Genomic DNA, 21469 nt, shown 5'->3' with positions numbered 1-21469 from the left:
TGAAGCCCAGGTGTCCGGGCCCCAGGCCAGGGTTCTCTCCCCCAACCAGGAGGCCTCAAGATCTCAGGTTTCTGAAAAGTCCCCTCTCTAGTGACGATCAAAAAGAGCATAGACTTTGGGGTTAAATCGGCCTATTCCAGCTCTGCCTACACTAACCATGGGACTTGGGGCACCTTCATACATTAATCTGTGCCTCAGTTTCCTCATGTAAAATGGAGATAAGTATGACCTACTCAACGTTTGTTGTGATGACTGAATGAAATAGTGCCAGGGTGCTCAGCCACTTGCAAGCATTAAATCAATCAAAAATTGTGTTGTAATTACAGTTACCTTCCATCTCTCCCTTTTCTTTGCCAGGCCCAGACCATTTTCCCTGCTGCTTTCCCTGCCCCCTACTTGACTGGGTTCTTCTCAAGCACTAAAGCTCCTCCCATTAGTAACACAGACTTTGGGGACAGTCCCAAATGAGAAGTCTGTCCCTCCGCTGTGTGATGGTTCACAGGTCACTTAACCTCTCTGAACTTCAGTTCTTGATATGGCAAATGAGAATCACAATACCGAGAATCATTCTGTGACAAATCAGTGGTACAGAAGAATGGGAGGGAAGGCGATTCTTAGAGATCAAAGGAGATTGATGAGACAAAAACAACAAATGCCTTGTGTAAGACCTTATTTGGACAAACTGTAAAAAGACATTTGAGACAGTCAGTAACCTCTGAAAATGGTCTGGGATTTAGATAATATTGAGAAATTATTGTTATTTTTGCTAGGTATGATAATAGCATGGTGATTATGAAAAACAATCTTTATCAGTTTGTAATGCTCACTGAAGTATTTATGGGTAAAATGACTTGATGACTAAGATTGGCTTTAAAATATTCTTTTTCTTTTTTTTTTAATTTTATTGGAGAAGGGGAACAGGACTTTATTGAGGAACAGTGTGTACTTCCAGGATTTTTTTCCAAGTCAAGTTGTTGTCCTTTCAATCCTAGTTGTGGAGGGTGCAGCTCAGCTCCAGGTCCAGTTGCTGTTGCTAGTTGCAAGGGGTGGAGCCCACCATCCATTGCATGAGTTGAGGAGTTGAACCGGCAACCTTGTGGTTGAGAGCCCACTGGCCCATGTGAGAATCGAACCCACAGCCTTCAGAGTTAGGAGCACGGAGCTCCAACCACCTGAGCCACCGGGCCGGCCCTAAAATATTCTTGAAAAAAGAAATGGGGGGGGGAGGGGAGAGGGGCGGTAGGGTTATAGATCAAATAAGATTGGGGAAATGTTAAGAATTAAAGCTGGGTTTGGTTACATGAATTCATTATAGGATTCTCTCTACTTTTGTATGTTTGAAATTCTCATTAATAAACAGTAAAAGGTATAAATGAGGAGACTTGTGGAAAGGGAAGCAGTAAAATGTTCTGGGCTCAGATGCGACATTGATTTTCCAAATTAGTCTTTTCATCTGTCAGACCATAGTTTTATAGTATGTTCCAATAACTGGTAATGATGCTGGTTTATAACTTTCTGCTGATGCTGGCTCTGTCCCTCACTGGCTGGGGGATTTTGGTCAAGTGAACTCACCTCTCTGAGCCTCTGTAGCTCAGCTGCAAAACGGGAAATCTTGAGTTATTTTGAGGACTGAACAAGAGGATGGATGGAAAGGGTTTCTTAGCACAGTGCCTGGCATGCAAATGAGCACTCGATAAATTCTTCGGTGTTAGGAGCACAGGTTTAGGAGTCAGGCTCCCTTAGATGTGAACCCCCGCTCGGCTCTGCCACTTGTGGCTGTGTGATTTTGGCCAAGCCATTAACTCTCTGAATCTCGTTTCCTCCTGGGAGAAATGAGACTCATAATACCTCCCTTGCAGGGCTGTTGTGGGGATTAAATGACAGGACATGTTTTGATGCCCAGCATGGTCCATGTGGGAATTTCCCTGCCCCACCCCTTGACTTTCAGCAGTGCAGGCCTTGCCAATTCCCAGGCTGGAGTTGGTCCCACTGTCCATTTGCTTCACTTTGGCACCTGGACTGCCAAGTGTGGCTGGAGAGTCAACAGACCCATGTGAATGGCTCCTCACAAATGGCAAATCTATGTTGGGAAAGCATCAGCAAGGCTCTTCTGCTCCCAGACAAGTCCTTCCACCCCTTTCTAGGGTACTTCCTCCTGTGTTTCACAATGGCTGGTCCAAACTTTTCCCACCACCCATTCATGCTACCCTTCCCCCGCCTCAGCCTTAGAAGTTGACCTTGACTCTCTTGACCGAGGTCATCTATATGAGCACTTTTCTCTGAACCTCCCAACACCTCTGATTCTTACCTCCACCTTTTCCTCTCTCCTCTCCTCCCATCTCAAAAGTTGGAGTGTCCCTCTCCTTTCCAAGGCTTTAGAATTTACTCCAGCACCCCTCCGACCCCAATCTTCCAGTACTTTCTCTCCACTGACTGCACTCTCAGCTAAAAACTTAGTCAAGTACCTTGATCTCCCCCAAGCCTGACGGTGACACTGCTGTTCCCTTGTTTAATTCACTTATTCACTTGTCCACTCATTTAAGAAACATTTGTTGGGTGCCTACCATGTACCAGGCACTGGAGGTACAGAGATGAATAGAGATCATCTTTGCCCTTAAAGCCTTCAAAGTTCAAAGGGACAGTCAGACTCGCGGGTGAGAGAATGACAATTGAGACGTAAAGATGGATCTGTGCTCACTGCTGAGATTTACTGGTGTGCAGTGGGAGGAACGGGGAGCCCAAGAATGGCTCTCACTTTCTGGTCTGCGCAAATGGGTGGATGGTAGTGCTGTTCCCTGAGGCATGAAACAAGGAAAAGGGAAGGAGGAGCTTGGTGTGGGGAAGATGGTGTGTTCTGTTTGGGGTATGACACGCCTGAGGTGCTGTTGGAATATCCCAGTGGACATCTCCGACAAATCTTCAGTTTAAGGGAGAGAGTGGCCTGATCTGGAACTGGACATTTGAGGAGCGTTAGCCTGAGGGAGTTGGACTCATGCATGTATATAGAGTGCTCTCTGCTGCAAGCAACAGGATAATTACACCATGAGGACATTTGTTATGTCACATATTAGTGAAGAGGTGGGCATTTCCAGGGGTGGGTAACCTGGCAGCACAATGATGGCATCAAGGCCCCCAGTGCTTTCTTCAGTTCCTCTTTGTTTGCCCTTCTCAGGGAGCAGATTTCTTCCTAGACTTGTCCTCTCTTGATTGCAAGATAAAATGACGCATACAACCCCATTCAAAGGCAAGAATGAACGTTTCTTCTTGTACTTGACTTTTTGTTAGGGAGGAAGTCTTTTATCTTTAGGCAAAGGAGAATAGGATTATCATGACAGATATAAGGTTTTGTCTCTGGTGGCAGTGGAGAGGCCCACCTTCCAGGAGAAATGCTGCTTGAACAAAACCGTCATGTGAGCAAGGAAGAGGGATGGCCTCTTCGATTTTCATCCTCTTGCAGCCCCTGGCGGGCCTGGCACTGTTGACCTATACAGTTCGGTAGACACACGAGGAGCTTGGGCTCCTGAATCAAGCATATCTGGGATCCTGTCCTACAGCCACTTTTTGCAAACAGTGTGACCTCATGCAAGTTATTTATCTCTCTGTGCCTGAGTCTCCTCATCTGTGGAATGAGGATTGCGTTACAGTGATTTATAATAAGAAATATATATTTGGTCTTCGCCCATTTCTGGCTCAAGGCTCCCTAAACACTTGTTATTTCCTAAGTGGTGAGAGTGATGAAGGTGTCTTTTGTTATGTGATTGAGGTGACTGGAAGCACCCAAGGATGGGGACTGGCTGCCAGGAAAACCAACCACGTGATTAGAGGGTTAGAAATTTCAGCCCCATCTTCCCCTGATTCTGGGAAGGGAAGAGGGGCTGGAGGTTGAATCAATCACCAAGGGCCGATGATTTAATCAATCGTACCTATGTCATGAAGTCTCCATAAAAACTCAAGAGGACATGGTTTGGAGAGCTTCTAAGATGGTGACCACGTGGTCCTCGGAGAATGGTGCCCCTGGAGAGGGCAGGGAAGCTCCGTGCCCCTTCCCATGTCCGTTGTCCTACGCATCTCTCCCATCTGGCTGCTCCTGAATTATATCCTTTTATAATAAATCCTTGATCTATTACGTAAAATATTTCTCTGAGTTCTGTGAGCCATTTTAGCAAATTAATAGAACCCAAGGGGAGGGGGCTATGGGAACCTCCCATCAATATCCAGTCAGCCAGAAACACAGGTAAGAAGAGCCTGGGCTTTTGGCTGGTGTCTGAAGTGGAGGGCGGTCTTCTGGGACTGAGCCCTTTACCTGTGGAATCTGATGCTATCACCTGGGTAGATAGCATGAGAATTGAATGGAATTTTTGGACACCCTGCTGGTATCTGAGAATTGTTTGTTGGTATTGGGGGAATCCTCTGTCTCTCATATTGGAATTGGGTCTAAGGAACCCTTTTCAGGGATATGGTTCTTACGTTGTTGAGATGATGAAATGAAATGATGCATACAAAGTACTTAGCACAGTGTCTGGCACATAGTAAGTGCTCAGCGAACACTAACCATTAATATTTGGGGCAACCACCCTTTCCTTGAAATTCCCCAGCCCCGTGTGTTCTAGGCCCCCTTCTCTTTCTCTGACTGGTCCCCCTCTTCTTTTCCCTCTTATTGCCTCCCCCAAGGTTGGCTTCTTACCCTCACTACTCACTAGGTCTAGTCTCAGGGCTCTGACCATCAACTTCTTTCCACACTGAGGCCATCAAACCTGCTCTCCTGCCATCCCTCTTCCATGAAGTCCTGGACACTCCTATATGTTCCATACCCTCGTAGGTACATCCTGAGGCCTGATGTTACTGCTCCTACTCTCACCCCCCGCACCTTAGCCTGGTGGCCCTCTGTCCCTTTACATGAGATTCTACCTTAAAAGCAGTCATTGGAACTGCTGTAATGACTTCTACCTGTCAGCCCGGAAGATGTCCAGAGGGACATGGAGAAAAATTTAAATTGGTGCAGAGAGCAGAAGGGAGCATCTGATTAACTTCTAAGTGACTTGGTAGAACTTAGTTATTTCTGTCTGTCTTTCTCCCGAGGCTGTGAGCATCTCAGGGCAGAGAAAAGGATTACTCATCTATCTGTCACCTTGGTTCCCAATGTATAGTTAGTACTCAGAAAAATATCTCATGAATGAATAAGATTCCTGGCTTTGCCACTTACTTTTTTTGACTTTGACTAAGGTCCTTATTTGACCCCAATTCAAAATCTATAAAGTGAGGGGATTGGACTATGTTTTAAGGGAGCCCTTTCAGCATTACAGTGGCATTAATGGCCAAGGGATGGGGGTCAGTCTAGCCAGGGTGGGGATCTCAAAGTCTCCAGAAACATGCTGTGCTCAGGTCTGAGGCAGAGGGATGGGCTCAGAGAGAGGGGCTGCCCGGGATTCCAGAGCAGGGATGGACCTAGTGGTCACTGAGGGGGCACTGGCTATTAACCCCACAAATCCCAGTGGCCCATTCTCTGGGTCCCATCCCTAGCCTGGTGTGGGAGGAGACTGATTTCTGGAGGAAACTCTGGGTACCCAGTCCTCCCCCAAGTGTGCCCACGAACAGGCTGTTCTTGTTTACGACCCCCGTCCCAGGGGAACAGCGATTGCTCATACGTACATGTGATTTGAGAGGCCAGTCTTGCAGGCCTGGAGGAAACTCAAGCCCCGCCAGCCGCACTGGCACTGGAATGCTCAGCTGGTCCCCTCCTGGGGCTCATGTGACCAGGGTCCAGCTATAAATATCGGAGGGGCCTCAGACCAAGACAGAATTCAGGCGCCGACAGAAGAAGGCCAAGAGGCTCCAGGCAAGTGTTTTGTGACAAAGGCAAGACCGCAGGTCTACTCAGACAGAAGCAGGTAAAGGAGGCAGCCAGGTGGGCCCCACACCTCCTGACAGTATGGATTATAAATCAAGCCTGATCCAGGATGGGAACCCCCTGGAAAACCTGGAGAAGCAGTTAATCTGTCCCATCTGCCTGGAGATGTTTACCAAGCCGGTGGTCATCTTGCCGTGTCAGCATAACCTCTGCCGGAAGTGTGCCAGTGACATCTTCCAGGTCAGTTCTGGGCATGGCCTCGTCCTGGGGGCCCAGGTGGCTCCTCAGCTTTCCTGTGATGAAAGCTCATCTCTCTTAGCCCAGGATTCTTCTAAGCCAGGCCGGTTCTTTCCCCTGCAAAGTCAACCCCTGCAAAGGCCACTGGACAGGGCTGAGGGCGGCTGGGGAGGCAGCTCTGGCTGCCCTTCCTTTTCCATGACGCATATTTCCCCTCCCCACCCTGCCTGCAGCTCTGCCACCGGCCATCTCTGCCCTGAGCACCGCAGTTGACTCTTCAATCAGGAATCAAATGCCTCAAGTGATAAGTGAGGGAGGCAGGCAGAGAGGAGAGAGAAACCAGACCCCTGGGGCTGGAGCCAGCTCTCTGGTGGCAGGTGGCCCAGAGCTGCAGGAGGAGGGTGGCCGGGAGGCCCTGGGCAGTGGAGCATCTTCCCTTTCAGGCTTTTGCCTCTAATATAGGGGAGGAGGGGCTTCATCTCCCTAAGAAAGGACTGAGAGTGGATGTCCTGGCTGGAAGGCAGTACTCAAGATTCCCCAGGAGCACTTTACAAAGTGTTCTGTCACTATTTTATCTTTAAAGTAGCAGCCCTAGGAGCTGGCTCTAATTACAATGCCCATTTGATGAATAGGTAAACTGAGGTTTGGAAAGAAGGTTGCTTGCCCCGAGTTACTCGGAGAATAACTGTGACTCAAACCCAGGCCTGCTGACTCCCAAACCTGTTGATTGCTTCATTGCTTCTCAGGTGCTCCCTGTGTAAGCGATCTGCCTCTCCTCTCAGGATAGGGGCTCCAGGTCATGTGGTTTGAAAAAAATGGTTGGAATAAGCAGGGGGCAGGATAATCGGAGATTAGAAAGGGCTGAGGAGGGAGCCCAGGCCTCATCTCTGCCTTTGCCACCCACAGGCTGCAAATCCCTACTGGACCAACCGGGGTAGCTCGGTGTCCATGTCTGGAGGCCGTTTCCGCTGCCCCTCCTGCCGCCATGAGGTGATCATGGATCGTCATGGAGTGTACGGGCTGCAGAGGAATCTGCTGGTGGAGAACATAATTGACATCTACAAGCAGGAGTGCTCAAGGTCAGTTTCTCCGGCTGCTGCGAGCCCGTCCTTCCTCCCCAGCCATTCTGTGCCCAGCTTCCCAGGCTTCTTCCTCCTTCCTCTGTTTGGGATCCTGTCCCCTTAGTTGGACGAGTGACCCTAGCCAGTCTCCCTCTTTCTCAGGCAGGAACAGAGAGGCTCACTCTATCCCCCCACCCTGATTCTCCATGTGACTCAGTGAATGAGAAGGGGCCCAGGCTGCCCTCCTGAAAAATACTGAGATAGGAACCAGGGAACAAAGATGAGATATGAGAGGGAGAGAGAGACGCTGGGGCCAGCTAAGTGGCCCTGATAAACAGAGAACGCGCCGTGAGAACATAGCCAGTTTCTCTATCGTGAATCCACAGCTATGGTCCCATGTGCCAGGAGGCACAGTGCCAGGCACAGGGAACCTGCTGCTTCACAACAATGCTATGGATCAGGCATGACTTTCATCATCCCCATTTCACAGATGAGGAAGCTGAGACTCAGAGAGGTGAAGTCAATCACCCAAGTTTTCCCAGCTGGGAAGGGGAAGAGCTGGGAGTAGGCCCTGTTGATCGAGCTCCAGGTCTCCATGATTGTAGAGTAGCAGCTCCGTCTCAGGCAGTTTGTGAGTGGTAGAGCTTGTGTAGTGTTGGGCCTCCAATTGGAGAGAGACACAGCTACTAGGGAGATCTTTACAAATCAGGACATCCTGACAAGACTTCCAGGCTGCTGACCTCACAGATCTTATGGTCCCAAACCATCACCGAGTGCCTGCCTGCAGGCAGTGTCCTGCCCAAGGAAAGGTGACAGACCAGTCCTAGTGAGAAAAAGCCCTGGCCTGGGGAACTGTGTTTGCTAGTCTGACTCTATTACTAACGTGCTGTAGGATCCTGGGTCAGTCTCTGGGCCTTCATTTCCCATCTGCAGAGGGGACAGTAAGATTTATTATTGTGACTCTATCAAATAGGATTTTGATGGGAAGTGTTAAAAATATCAAATATGTATTGAGTACCTACTGTGTATAGTTACTGCACTAAGTATTTCCTATGCATTATCCCTTACAGTAATCCTATAAGACATTCTTACACAAGGAAATGGAGGCTCAGAGAGGGTGACGGGTTTGTCCAAGGCCACTCAGCTTTCAAGTGGTAAAACTGAAAAACAAAACAAAACAAAGTGGTAAAACTGAGAGGGAGCCTTTCTGACTCCATGATGAACACTACCAACTGCTGTTATGTCTCGTGTTGCCAGGGCTCAACACTCCAAAAATGTAAATGTATTGTTGATCATAATAAAATCAATATGGCACCAATATATTAGCCCACTTAGTGTCGACCTATAAAGACCATGTTGTGTTTGAACCCTTCAAAGTCCTCCTGCATAGCCGGATGACAATGATAGCCGCCATGTTGAGGGTCTGCCCTGTGCCAGACAGGACACATTCCTTACAGACAACCCCTGCCATGATCCCAAGGGCCCTGGGAGGGATCCAAGGCTCAGAGAAGGGAAAGCACTTGTCCAAGGTCACACAATGAATAAATGCAGAACAATCTGGATTCGAACCCAGATGCTAAACCCTGGGCTTAGGAGGTGCCCGCTATATTAGAGGCTGGGAAATCAGAGGTAGTGTAGACATGGTGGTGACTCTAAATGAGTGTATAGTCTAGCTGGGGACGTAAGATCTTGACCTCCCTCCCCAAATTGAATCTCGGGTAGGAAGTGACCAAATTCCTGAGAGAATCATAGATAACCTGCCAGAGACCCTAAGTGGAGAGAGAAACAAAGGGAGAATGACATTCTAAGAATGTGTGTTTGGGAAGAAAGAGAAGGAAGAAATTGGACCCAGGAAAGAATCTCTGGACTAGACATCAAGGCTTTTGCTGGGCTGCTGGGCAGCCCTGAGCTGCCCATGTACCAGCTGTCTGACTTAGGGCACACACACTATTTCCTTCTCTGAGCCTTGGGGCTTCCTCATGGTGTGCTTATTTATTTATTTTTCTCTACCTATATTTAATGAGCACCTCTTCTGTGCCAAGCACTGTACACTGCAGATGGAAGAGTGAAGAGAATAGGCGTTTCCCTGCTTTGATGGAGGTTACAGTGTGGTGGATTAAATATAGAATTCAATGGAGCCATGAGTATAAATTGCTTCACTCATAGCCCAGCCTGTAGAAACCAAGAGCTATGGTGACTATAATTAGAGCAAATGAATTCTAGCCTCCCCTGCCCTGATTTGCTGGGTGACCTTGGGCATGTCAATTCACCTTTCTGGAGCCATTTCTTCTTGAAAATGTCTCTAGATCCGACTCTGGGATTCTACCACCCTTCCCACGTCCAGGCCAACTCCATCACCGGAGTTTGAGCCCTAGGATATGGGGACAACCTTGGTGTCATTGGCTTCCCTGGTCCTGGGTACCCAGAGGACATAAAGAAAGGATTAGGGACAGCCAGCCACTGAGAACTCAAGTCACAGATCTAGGGTGGAGCTGTGATTGTAGCCTGGCCCATGACTTATGACTCTTCTCCACTTCAGTCGGCCTCTGCAGAAGGGCAGCAACCCAATGTGCAAGGAACATGAAGACGAGAAAATCAACATCTACTGTCTCACGTGTGAGACGCCCACGTGCTCCATGTGCAAGGTGTTTGGGGCCCACAAGGCCTGCGAGGTGGCCCCGTTGCAGAGTGTCTTCCAGGGACAAAAGGTACCAGCCTGAGCCGCTTTCACTCCCAGCCGGGCCCTGCTGGGCCTGGCCTGATGATTCAGAATGCGGATTTGATCCCTGTAGATCTGCTGAGCAGGCCTTTCAGTAATGGTCCCTCTGGAGGGACTTCCCATACCACAGGGACAGCAACCCTTGCCTTCCTGGGGGAGGTGGTTGAGCTCATGGGTTATACTTAGAGCCACTTGAGAGCACCTGGGTGTGGCCACAGGAGAGAGACTCGACCCCAGAGCCAGGCCACCAGGGGTCCTCTCAGACCATGACTTCTATAGCACAGTGTGCTTTGGGCCCCAGATACCTCTTCCTGTGTTGCTTGCCTCTCCTCTTCAGATTCCTCTCCCCTGGAGAGGGCCCAGAACCCTCTCCCTGCGCCCCTGGACCTGTGGGAGATCCACTATCCTGTCCGTGCAGTAAGCTGTGACCCCTCTTTCCATAGTCTTTCTTACCCACCTCCCAATCTTCTCTTGAGTTCTCTCTCTTTTAGAACTCCCAACTCTATTTCTTCATTCCTTCTTTCCTAGAAACAAGCCCCTCCTGTGCCAGTACCTTGCTGTGTATTTTGGGCAGCTCACTTCCCCTCTCTGTGCATCATCCATAAAATAAGAGAAAGAGTATGTCTGATATTCTCTGCTCTGGACCTGAGCCGCACCTCAGAAAAAGGGGCCAGACAGTTACTGGAGGTTCTTTCTAGCAGAGAGGGAAGCGAGGGTACCATTTTGCTGCCCACTCCCGAAAGGGCAGGCCCTGAGACTATTTCTGTCTCTCCTCTCCTGATCCCCCACCCCTTCCTCCCATCTAGACTGAACTGAGTAACTGTATCTCCATGCTGGTGGCTGGGAATGACCGCGTGCAGACCATTGTCACTCAGCTAGAGGACTCCTGTCGAGTGACTAAGGTGAGGGGACAAAAGAGCTCTGCCCGGGGGTAGAGGGGGAGACGATTTGAAGTCTCCCGTGCAGCCTGGTCTCTGGGGTGCAGGCTCACCCATGGGTTGTGACTAAAGGGTGGGGTCTGGGGCCGGGGGTGTTCCAGCAGGGATGTTTGGGAGAGACTGACTAATCCATTAATCCACTCATTCAACAAATGCTTCTTCAGCACAGCTGTGTGTCAGGCCCTGCCAAAGGTACTGGGGATGGGATGGTGAATAAGACAGACCCAGCCTGTATATATATATGTATGTATATATATATATATATATATATATATATATATATATATATACACATACATACATATATATATATACATATATATATATATATATACATATATATATATATTTTAGCACTGGTAGTTTTTTAGAGCATTGTTCTCTAGTGTGCTGTAGACCAAGGCTTCAAACTTTAAAGTGCATACAAATCACCTTTGGGTATTCTTAAAATTCAAGTTCTGATTCAGTAGGTCTGGAATAAGGCATGAGATTCTGCATTTCTAACAAGCTGTCAGGGTTTGTCCAAGTTGCTGGTCCATGGACCACACTTTAAATAGCAAGACAGTAGAGGCAGAAGGAAACTTTTCTATGTCTGCAAAACTATCCAGGATTTTCTACCTCCACTTGGGGGTGGGACAAGGAGATGAGATGGGGGGAAGGGCTCATTATATTGCTGGTGGACAAAGAGTTATGTGAAGATAGATTCCAAGGAAGGAGGGCACATCGTTACCACCCATGAGGGGCTCCCAAACTGATACAGGTAACGAGAACCCCCAGTCTGATGGGATGCTAATTATACACATTTTACAGGTAAGGAAACTAAAATGTGACATCTACCGTGTTTCCCCGAAAATAAGACCTAGCTGGACAATCAGCTCCACTGCGTCTTTTGGAGCAAAAATTAATATAAGACCCAGTATTATATTATATTATATTATATTATATTATATTATATTATATTATATTATATTATACCTGGTCTTATAGTAAAATAAGACCAGGTCTTATATTAATTTTTGTTCCAAAAGACATTTTAGAGCTGATAGTCCGGCTAGGTTTTATTTTTAGGGAAACACGGTATGTTGGAGAGAAGGGAGGCTCTATGAGGAGGCCACTAAGGGAGCTGCTTCTCCATTTCTGCTAGGACCAAATGATGCACAGCTTCTTGAATCCAGTCTTGGTCCTAAGACGGGGTGGGGGGGTAACTTGCGGGCACATAGGAGGCCCAGAATATATATCATCCCATTTGACCCTCAAGTCTCTATTTTTGAGGAAGAGGGTTGCTTTCTCCATGGTGTCAGACTCCAAAAGTGTACTAAGTAGGTGTGAATCCTTAGCAAGTGCTAAGCCTTCATTTCATCTTCTGTAAAATGGGGATGTTATGAGACCTCTTCCAGCTCTAGATTCTTTGTTCTTAGCACACCCATCCTAGGAAGGAAGTGTTGGGGATAGGGAGGAGGACCCCAAAGGATATGACTCCAAGCTATCTGTCCCCAGGAGAACAGTCATCGGGTGAAGGAGGAGCTGAGTCAGAAGTTTGATGTGCTGTATGCCATCCTGGATGAGAAGAAGAGTGAGTTGCTACAGCGGATCACGCAGGAGCAGGAGGAAAAGCTCAGCTTCACTGAGGCCCTCATCCAGCAATACCGGGAGCAACTGGACAAGTCCACTAAGCTGGTGGAGACAGCCATCCAGTCTCTGGACGAGCCTGGCGGAGCCATCTTCCTCTTGGTGAGCAGGACTGGGAAGGTCACTTCAACTCGACAGCTCTGTCTAAGGTTCAAGTGGTCCTCCCTCACTGACCACCCTTGTGCCCTTGGGCAAGTCATTGAAACCTCCCTGAGGCTCAGTTTCCTCATCTGTAAAATGGGCATGTAACAATTCTTACCTAAACCTAGAGACTACATGAATTGAACACCTCTGTAGGTCACCATTGAGGTGGAGACACAGAGAGGAGCGAGACACAGCCCTGCCCCAGAAGGGCTTGTTGGGGGAGACAGAAAAGGATCAGCTTTAAGATTCCACAGATCAGTTCAATAAAAATGTCCTGAGCACCAACTGTGGGCCAGGATTTCTGCTGGACATCAGATACAAAAAAGTGATTATGTTAAGATTCTCATCTTGGAGAGTTCAGAGTTTAAGCTTCCTGCCAGGACAATGGGAGGGGCTTAGGGTGATGACTAAGACCTGTACAGACCATGGACCGAGGGAAAAGATCCAAGTTCTGCTCAGCTCAGCGTGGGGAACAGGTTACAACTGGACTAGGGCACCGCACCAAGTGCCCACCTGCAGCACCTAGTCATTAGTTGTGCTGATTTCCTGGGGCTGCCCCTCACATACTCCTAACCCTTTGCTTTCTCTCCCCTACAGAGTGCCAAGCAACTCATCAAAAGGTCAGTGTCTCCCAGGGCTGTGATCCAAGGCCCTCGCTTCCACCAGGGCCTCTGTCTAGTGGGTCTCCTTCTTTGCATTCGGGCTGTTGGGAGGGTCTCCACTCAGCTCAGGCTGGATTTCCTGGCCTTTGCATCCCTTGTTTCCTTGGACCATCCATTGTACTTGTGACTGGAGAGGAAATACTCCACTCCTCCAGGGGGAAACTCTAGGTGCAAGGCCTGGGTGGGGGCACACGCATGTGCACTGGTGTGAGCTGGAGCTAAGACAGCTGCTCCCTGCACTGAGCCCCAGAGATCTCACCCTGCCCTTCTCCGTCTCTCTCTCTCCCTCCCCCACAGCATTGTGGAAGCATCCAAGGGTTGCCAGCTGGGGAAGACAGAGCAGGGCTTTGAAAACATGGACTACTTTACTTTGGACTTAGAGTACATAGCAGACACCCTGAGGGCCATCGACTTTGGGACAGGTAAAGCAGGTGGTGGTGCCATTTGTCTGTTTCCCCGCTTTACCCTGGAAATTGGTTTGCCTCCCACTGAGCCAGGTGTGGAGGCAGATATACTAGCAAAGATGCCCAGATAGCATTCATGCGCATACAGCCAACTTCTGAGCCCAGAGCCTAGTATAGTGCCTGGTACATAATTGTTGCTCAATAAATTATGCGTTGCTCCACTGAAGGGAGGCGTCTGGGGGCAGTAGGAAAAGCACGGTGTCTAGAGTCCGGCATATCTAAGTTAGAATCCCAGATCTGCCACTTGTTATCTGTGTGACCGTTGGTGAGTCCCTCCACCTTTCTGAACTTCATTTTCTAACTTTAAAAATTTGGTTAAAAGAGGGTCAATAATAGTGACCACCTCACGGTACCGTTGCAACAACTAAGGTATTGATACAGAAGAGTTTGTAAAGTACTAGGCACATACTAGTTAGTGCTCAAAGCTAGTCTTAGCTTCAGCTTCTTTTTTTTTTTTTTTTTTTTTAAAGATTTTATTGGGGAAGGAGAACAGGACTTTATTGGGGAACAGTGTGTGCTTCCAGGACTTTTTTCCAAGTCAAGTTGTTGTCCTTTCAATCTTAGTTGTGGAGGGCACAGCTCAGCTCCAGGTCCAGTTGCTGTTGATAGTTGCAGGGGGCGCTGCCCACTATCCCTTGCGGGACTCAAGGAATCGAACTGGCAACCTTGTGGTTGAGAGTCCACTGGCCCATGTGGGAATCGAACCCGCAGCCTTCAGAGTTAGGAGCATGGAGCTCCAACTGCCTGAGCAACCGGGCCGGCCCAGCTTCAGCTTCTTAATGTGATCATCTGTGATACTCAGGCACCTTAATTTGTCTATACCATATCCACATTTGTGTTTATAATTACTCTTCCATAAAGTACTTATAATAATTGTAGCAATGTATCCAAAACAACTTTAAGGGGGAAATATTAAGGGAAAATGAGGAGACTGGATGAAGAGCGAAGATGTTAATAATTTGCTCAAGGTCACAGTTGAAAGGTAGCTATTTAGCAACAGAGAAAGAGAGGGTGGATCCAGTTTTGCACTGTTCTGATAGGTGTTGCTCCAATGACCAGGACAGAGAGAGAAAGGTGTGCGGGAAGAGGGAAGAACTGTATATGGGCTGGCGTGAGACAGAAAAGCTTCGTGACCCCTGTTTTTGTCGGCTGTCCCGCAAGCTTGCAGAATCTAGTGTTACATCTATTCTCTGAGCCGCAGATGTACCCCATTCGTGGGTGAGGACAAAATGCGTCCCAAAGCTGAGATGCCAGCAGACTTGGGTATAACCGTTGCTGTAGATCACCTGCTCCACGGTTACCTTCCCAAAGCTAAGATAGTCTAGAGTGGATAATACTGTGTGAACAGTATGACGTGGTGATGACCAGCACTGCCTTCCAGAATCTCCCTCAGCCTCAGTTTCCTCATAGGAAAATGGTGAGAGAACCAACAGCTACCATTTATCGAGCACTTTCTATGTCCCAGGCACTAAACCCTTGACATAAATTCTATAATTTAAGACAACTTCAAGAGGTAGTTTCTGTTGTCATCTCCATTGTGTACTTGGGGAAATAAAGCCACAGCAGGCTGAGAGGTCTGCAGGAGGCCACGCAGCTAGTGGAGCCCTCGCTGATGCCACTGAGGGCCATCTGGCTCACAAGACTCTTGTGAGGATTGTAGGAGACAATGAGTGTCTGGTGCTTAGCACAACACTTGGTACATAGTAAGTCCTCAGCAAACGCTGCTATGAGTAGTTAACTGCGATCATGATTAAACAACAGCAACAAAACTCCCTGGGTTATGCACGGATCCCAGCTAGCTGGCTGGAATTTGGGCTATCATTTTGGAGGCATGAATTCTTTCAAGCCTCTCCTCAGAAACTCCCGACACATGCTCTGATTCTGTGGCGACTCCCTCAAGGCCCCAGAGGATTAAAAAGGCCGCTTGGGAGAGGGGTTGGGTGACACATTTCCTGTTAGCAGAACTGGAAGGTGATATCCCTGGAGGTGAAGCGAGGACACAGGTTGCAGCTCAGTCATGGTCTGTCTGGGGCTCAGCTTCAGAGAGCTAAGGAGCAGGTGGCCCCAGAAGTGCACCCCACCCCTCTGTGGGCTGAGGAAAGAGGAAAAGTGGGCAGGCAGTGCTAGGCAAACACATTTCAAAGGCTGGGCAAATTTCTTCAAGACAGGAGTCTGGTCCCTGAGAATCCAGGCGTTCTTGTCCCATCTCCACAGGTGGTAGTTGTCTATCGAGAGGTAGGCAGAAGCCTGTGTGCCTCTCAAAGTCCCCTCTGGTCACAGGCAGATCAGATAATAGATGCCACTGCTGCTACTGGAACAAAAAGAGCCTTTGAACCTCTCTCCCTTGGGGGGAGGGGCGGGTGGAAGGAAAGGGAGGGCTGAAGAAGGAGGAAGCCCGCTTCTGTACAGTTGGGGTTTGACAAGCCCATCACCTCCTGGGCAAGTGATGTCCCTGCATGGCCGGTGGACTCGGCTGGGCGTTGGAGTATTTGGATCAGTGCTGTCTCCAGCCTGGTTCCCCTTTGAGCAGCTCCTTGGAGAAGCCGGCCCATCCTAACACTATTGTTCTTTGTCACACACAGATGAGGAAGAAGAAGAGTTCATTGAAGAAGGTCAGGAAGAGGAAGAGTCCACGGAGGGGAAGGAAGAAGGTAAGAAATCCGTCTACCTCCATGCTTTCATTCGTTCATTCATTCATTCAACCTCAGGAGACGCTGATTATGTGCAAAGGACATTGGGGAGGGTGCCAGTATGTGATGTTGTTCCCAATATGTGTTCTAAACCTTTTAAGGTTAAAGACCTGCTCCCTTTACCTTTAGAGAAAAAAACAATCCAAGCTATTCGTGATAAAACGCTCCCATTTTATATCTAAATGACCTTCCTATATGGAAAGTAATACAGAGTAACAGAAATAAAACACACGACACTCATGAGCCAGGCTTGGTCCACTGAGGTGTTTTGTTTGGCCAGCACAATGTTTAAATTTTTAGAAATTAGTTTCCAACATTTTTTAAGTTAGATTTTTCGAAGGATTTTTTTTTAAAAAGGAGATTTCAACTAAGAATCTGGATTTCCACCTTCTTGTGAAAATTTGGAAAGAGCTAACAATGCTGAGCTTGCCCTTCTTCCTCGTCCCAGAGAGCCGGTGCTGGGCAGTGGCTGCCCCTTTTGGATGGGACGTGTACTTGCCAGTTTGCTCAGACCCACCACTGTCAGCCTGCCTGCTTTCCAAATTCACGTCATCTGCTGGCCCCTGTAGGCATCTGAGTTGGCCAACCTGCCAGAGTATAGTTAAGAGTTCTGAATTGCAGCTTTATCACAGACTATTGCTGTCATCTGGAGCAGTTCACTTTTCTGAATCTTGGGCTCCTTACCTATGCACGGGGGCAAAATAGTACTGACCACAAACGTTTATGGTGGAGAGGAAATTAAATAATCACTTAACACAGTGTCTGGCACGTAGGAAGGACTTGTTTCCTAATTAGCAAACATTTCCTAGTGCTATTATTTTTCAAGTCAAGTTATTATTGGAACTAAATTCCAATCCTGAAATATACAGAGTGGACTTTTGGAGCTGTGTATTGGATGTGCAATCCACAGTGCTGTGGTAACTAAATTCTATGTTGGTTTGAAAGGAAGCAGCCAGGCAGGAATTGGAATTTGATAATTTTGTCACTGCAGCTTGGTAGGCACTGGGTCCCTGAGTCCCTCACCTTTTGCTTCTTTGTCTTTTTTTTCTTTTCCAGGACATCAGTAAGAAGCCGGATGAGGAAGAGACTCTCTAGATGCAGAGAGACTGGGGAGGGTGGGGATGGGCCCAGCTGCCTTGGTGACAGGCCCAGGGTGGGAGGGGTCGGGGCCCCTGGAGGGGCAATGGGAGGTGTGTCTTCTCTTTGCTCAGAGAGCAGGGGACTAGGAGTAGGGCCCCCACCGCTGTGTCCAGCAGTCACTGAAACAGAGTTGGAAAAATGCTTGAAACAACCACACAGGACACTTTTCTACGTTGGTGCAAAATGGAATATTTTGTACATTTTTAAAATGTGATTTTTGTATATACTTGTATATGTATGCCATTTTGGTGCTTTTTGTAAAGGAACTTTTGTATGATAATGCCTGGTCATTGTGTGACTGGAGATTGTTAGACAGAGGAGAAGGAAGCCAGGTTGGTCGAGCTGCCCACTTCCTTTCCTCACTGGGAGAGCTGGGTAGCCCTCACAAGCCTGGAAGGGATAACGTACTGTATTTCAATGCCCATCCCTGACATAGGGGATAGCAACTGAGTTTGTGTTATATGTTGTTTTAATAAATGCACAGCGCTCTCTTCCTGTTATTACCAAAGGAGTTGGGGTTTCATTCAGCCTTTTTTTTTCGGAAGAGTTCAGGGTGGCAGGACAGTGGCCTGATAGGAAGTGTGTGACAGGAGGGAGACGGTAAGTAATGGCAAGGCTGGTCCCACCTAAGAAGGACCTCTTTAAACCAGCATTTCCCAATGAGGGCTCCATGGAAACCTGGCCCTGAGATGATCTTCAAGACGCAGGTTTAATGCCCCTGGTTCTTTGGTTCTCCAGAAAACAGAGCCTGAGGCAAAGCCTAAATGTTTTAATCGAGGTACAACCCCAGGGCAGCCAAGGTGAAGAAAAGTGGAAGCAAGGCAGAAAAGGAGGGAAGCCAATAGAAAGTGTAGCATTATTGAGCTGGCCACAGCTTCACCAGACACCCGGCTGCTTGCTCAGTCATGTGAGATGTTTCTAGCAGGTCATAAAGAACACAACTGATTCAAAGCAGTCAGTTCATCAGAGAGAAGAAGGGAGAGAATTTTGTCTGTTGGCTCCTTTTATCTCTTGTCTCAGGATTGAGGTTTGTCTCCCAGGGCTTTAATTCCCTTGCATTTCCAGGTTGTATCACTTGGCCTCTTCGGGCAGCTGCTGGGGAAGCTAAGCTAGATGGCACAAAATCAATTGGCTCTGCAGGTGGTTGGAGGAATAGAGCTTCCATGGTCCAGTTGGGTTGGGCATGGATGCTGGATCTGCTGCTGGCCCCTCTGCAGTGGGCACAGTGGAGACTCTGCTGGAGCCCACACTTACTCCTGGGAAGGCCAAGACATCCGTCAAGTGCTAGGGGATGAGGCAATAACCAAGGCCAAAGTAGCACCAAGGCTTTCCATGAACCAGGGGCCAAGGGGCTGGGAGAGAGATGAAGCTGAGTAAATTGGAGATGGTGCATTAATTGGGTCTGAGACACCTTGGACCTATAAATTTAAGAAACACTGCAGAGTCTGTCCCACCTTTTTGACATTCAGTACACAGTAGCAAGTTAAGGGCTCTGAGAAATCCTGCCATAAAGAAAGCTATTTAACTTCAGACAATGACTGGTGCTTCAAATTTATGGTGTTTGGAATACTGCCTGATACATGACATCTTAATACGTGACATCTTCTAGAACAACTGGAGTTCTGTAAAACAACTCACTTTATGAAAGTGCTTTAAACCCTCACACCTCTGCCCATTTTTCCTTCTGGGAGTTTTTCCAAGGCTAACTCAGTCCCTAACCTTGAATTTCAAGGAGTCAGATTTTGCTGTCATTTCTATTCCTTTCTCCAGTTCTGAAGCATTGGGAAAAAAATGTAATGTTACACACAAGTGTACAAAACTAGTTGTAAAGCTTAATAAATTATTGTAAAATGAAATCTTGTGCTGTTACCATGCAGGTCAAGAGAAAGGACATTCCCAGCCCCCAGAAGCCCTCCAGGTACCCCCTCCCATCATAACTTCTCCTTCCGCATGGAGGTAGCCACCATCCTGTCCTTTTTAATAATAACACACTTGCTTTTCTTTATAGTTTTATCTTCTAAAGTATCATCCCATAGAAAATTGAAGGAATTTGAGGCCAGAAAGCAAGAGGCTTTTATCACCTTCAAATCACAAGAATCAGTATTACGAATCTAGCTACATTCTATCTCCAGATTTCTCCAGGTTACTGATTCCATCAGAGACAGGCATGTCCATCTACTATCTGTCAGTTAGCAGAGGGAGGCAGGAGGACAGTCAAGGCTCCGTAGTCAGTTAAAATTTAAATTCCAGGAAGATATCTGTTAATTGCAAATAAAAGGATCTCTACTTTGCTACATGAAAGGCTCTGCCTGTCTTTGCAAACCAGAACACAAAAGGGTGGTATGAAGAGTGCTTGATCAGGCGGCCGGCCCAGTGGCTCAGACGGTTGAACCGCAAGGTTGCTGGTTGGACTCCCACAAAGGATGGTGGGCTGCGACTCCTGCAACTAACAAAGGCAACTGGACCTGGAGCTGAGCTGCGCCCTCCACAACTAAGATTGAAAGGGCAACAACTTCACTTGGAAAAAGTCCTGGAAGCACACACTGTTCCCAAATAAAGTCCCCTTCCCCAATAAAATCTTTTTTAAAAAAAACAAGCTTCCTTTAAGATCATGCTGCATGGGGTGGCCGGTTTGCTCAGTGGTTAGAGCAATAACACCAAGGTCGCAGGTTCGAGTCCCACATGGGCCAGTGAGCTATGCCCTCCACAACTAGATTAAAAAACAACAACTTGACATGGAGCTGATGGGTCCTGGAAAAACACACTGTTCCCCAATATTCCCCAATTTAAAAAAAGAAAAAGATCATGCTGCATGAGAGAAAACTGGCTCCAAAGAAGTTATTCCGATGAATCTGAATACAGTTCCATAGGCTGCTGCATTAGAGTCACCAAAGAAGGCTTACTTTTCTTTAAATGTTTAATTCTGGAAAATTTCAAACACATGGAAAAGTAGAGGGAATAGTACTCATATAATGTACCTTCTATACCCATCACTCAATTTCAACAGTTATTGACAAAATTATTTCTTCTCTACCCTTATTAGTCACTTCCCCCACTGGGATTATTTTAAGGCAAATCCCAGATATCATGTCATTTTATCCTTCAATACTTTAAAGATTCTTTTTAAAATCATAGCCACTATACTATAAAAAAATGAACAATAATTCCACAATAGCGTCAAACAGAGGTCTTAAAAATATAGATTCTCAGACCCCACCCCAGACCTACAGAATCAGACTCCGGTTATAGAGTAAGGGAATCTATATTTTAAAAATGAGATTCCTTAGGTAATGTTGGGGTCTGAGAACTGCTGGGTCATTCACATAGGACCTCTTAGGAATCTCTGCCAGACCCTGGTATATAATACAAGTGGACCTGGCAGTTTTCAGTATATCAAAGTCTTGAATAATTAGTCAAACTCTTACAATTAAAATGCATGATGGGAAAGTATTAATTTGAAGGAAATCTGGCATAAAAGGTTTTATAAAATGTGTATGTATCTGGATCCGATTTGTAAATTTGCGTTTATTGAAAATTTACAATGTGCCTTGCATTAGAGGGAACAAGAAGGACATATAAGATGCACTTTTTAAAAGCATAATGTTTTGCCTTCAAATAATTTACAATATTTATTCATCTGTGCACAGGGCAGTTTGAAACTCCACACAACTGAGATGGCCCAACAAGAAATTCCTGTGAGCTGCACCTGCGTCACTTACTCTCATCTGATGAGTGACCAGCCTGATATTTGTACGCATCTTTATTTCACGCCAATTCACAGGTATGTAATTAAGCGCCCCGTAGGTGCTCAGAGCTGGATCAAAATGTAATAGAAGTACAAAATACATCCCTGCTCTCAAAGAGCTTATAATCTAAAGGGGCGTATCTGAGATGACCTGCAAGACTTTACGCAGAGGTCCTCAAACTTTCCTGTACA

The 21469-nt window shown here is 47.3% G+C and overlaps 1 protein-coding gene across 1 annotated transcript; it reads left to right on the top strand.

The window, feature by feature from the left end:
- The first annotated feature begins 5787 nt into the window (after positions 1-5787).
- Positions 5788-18034, top strand: TRIM63 (tripartite motif containing 63). The gene is made up of 9 exons (XM_033115941.1): positions 5788-6088; positions 6992-7164; positions 9686-9854; positions 10672-10767; positions 12301-12534; positions 13174-13196; positions 13536-13660; positions 16285-16353; positions 17449-18034. The coding sequence occupies exons 1-9, from the start codon at positions 5930-5932 to the stop codon at positions 17457-17459; spliced, it is 1059 nt and encodes a 352-aa protein (XP_032971832.1). The 5' UTR covers positions 5788-5929; the 3' UTR covers positions 17460-18034.
- Positions 18035-21469: the final 3435 nt, after the last annotated feature.

Source organism: Rhinolophus ferrumequinum, chromosome 9, assembly GCF_004115265.2.
Source record: "Rhinolophus ferrumequinum isolate MPI-CBG mRhiFer1 chromosome 9, mRhiFer1_v1.p, whole genome shotgun sequence".
Taxonomy (NCBI): Eukaryota; Metazoa; Chordata; class Mammalia; order Chiroptera; family Rhinolophidae; genus Rhinolophus; species Rhinolophus ferrumequinum.
Note: the sequence above shows the minus strand (reverse complement) of the source record. Positions and strands in the feature narration are given on the sequence as shown.

What these genes read in the sequence shown, in the direction of transcription:
- TRIM63 (XM_033115941.1), top strand. Translation starts at nt 5,930, where the DNA reads ATGGATTATAAATCAAGCCTGATCCAGGATGGGAACCCCCTGGAAAAC. An exon ending in ACTCCTGTCGAGTGACTAAG is followed by an intron (nt 10,768 to 12,300) that starts GTGAGGGGACAA and finishes ATCTGTCCCCAG; the next exon opens with GAGAACAGTCATCGGGTGAA. An exon ending in GCGGAGCCATCTTCCTCTTG is followed by an intron (nt 12,535 to 13,173) that starts GTGAGCAGGACT and finishes TCTCCCCTACAG; the next exon opens with AGTGCCAAGCAACTCATCAA.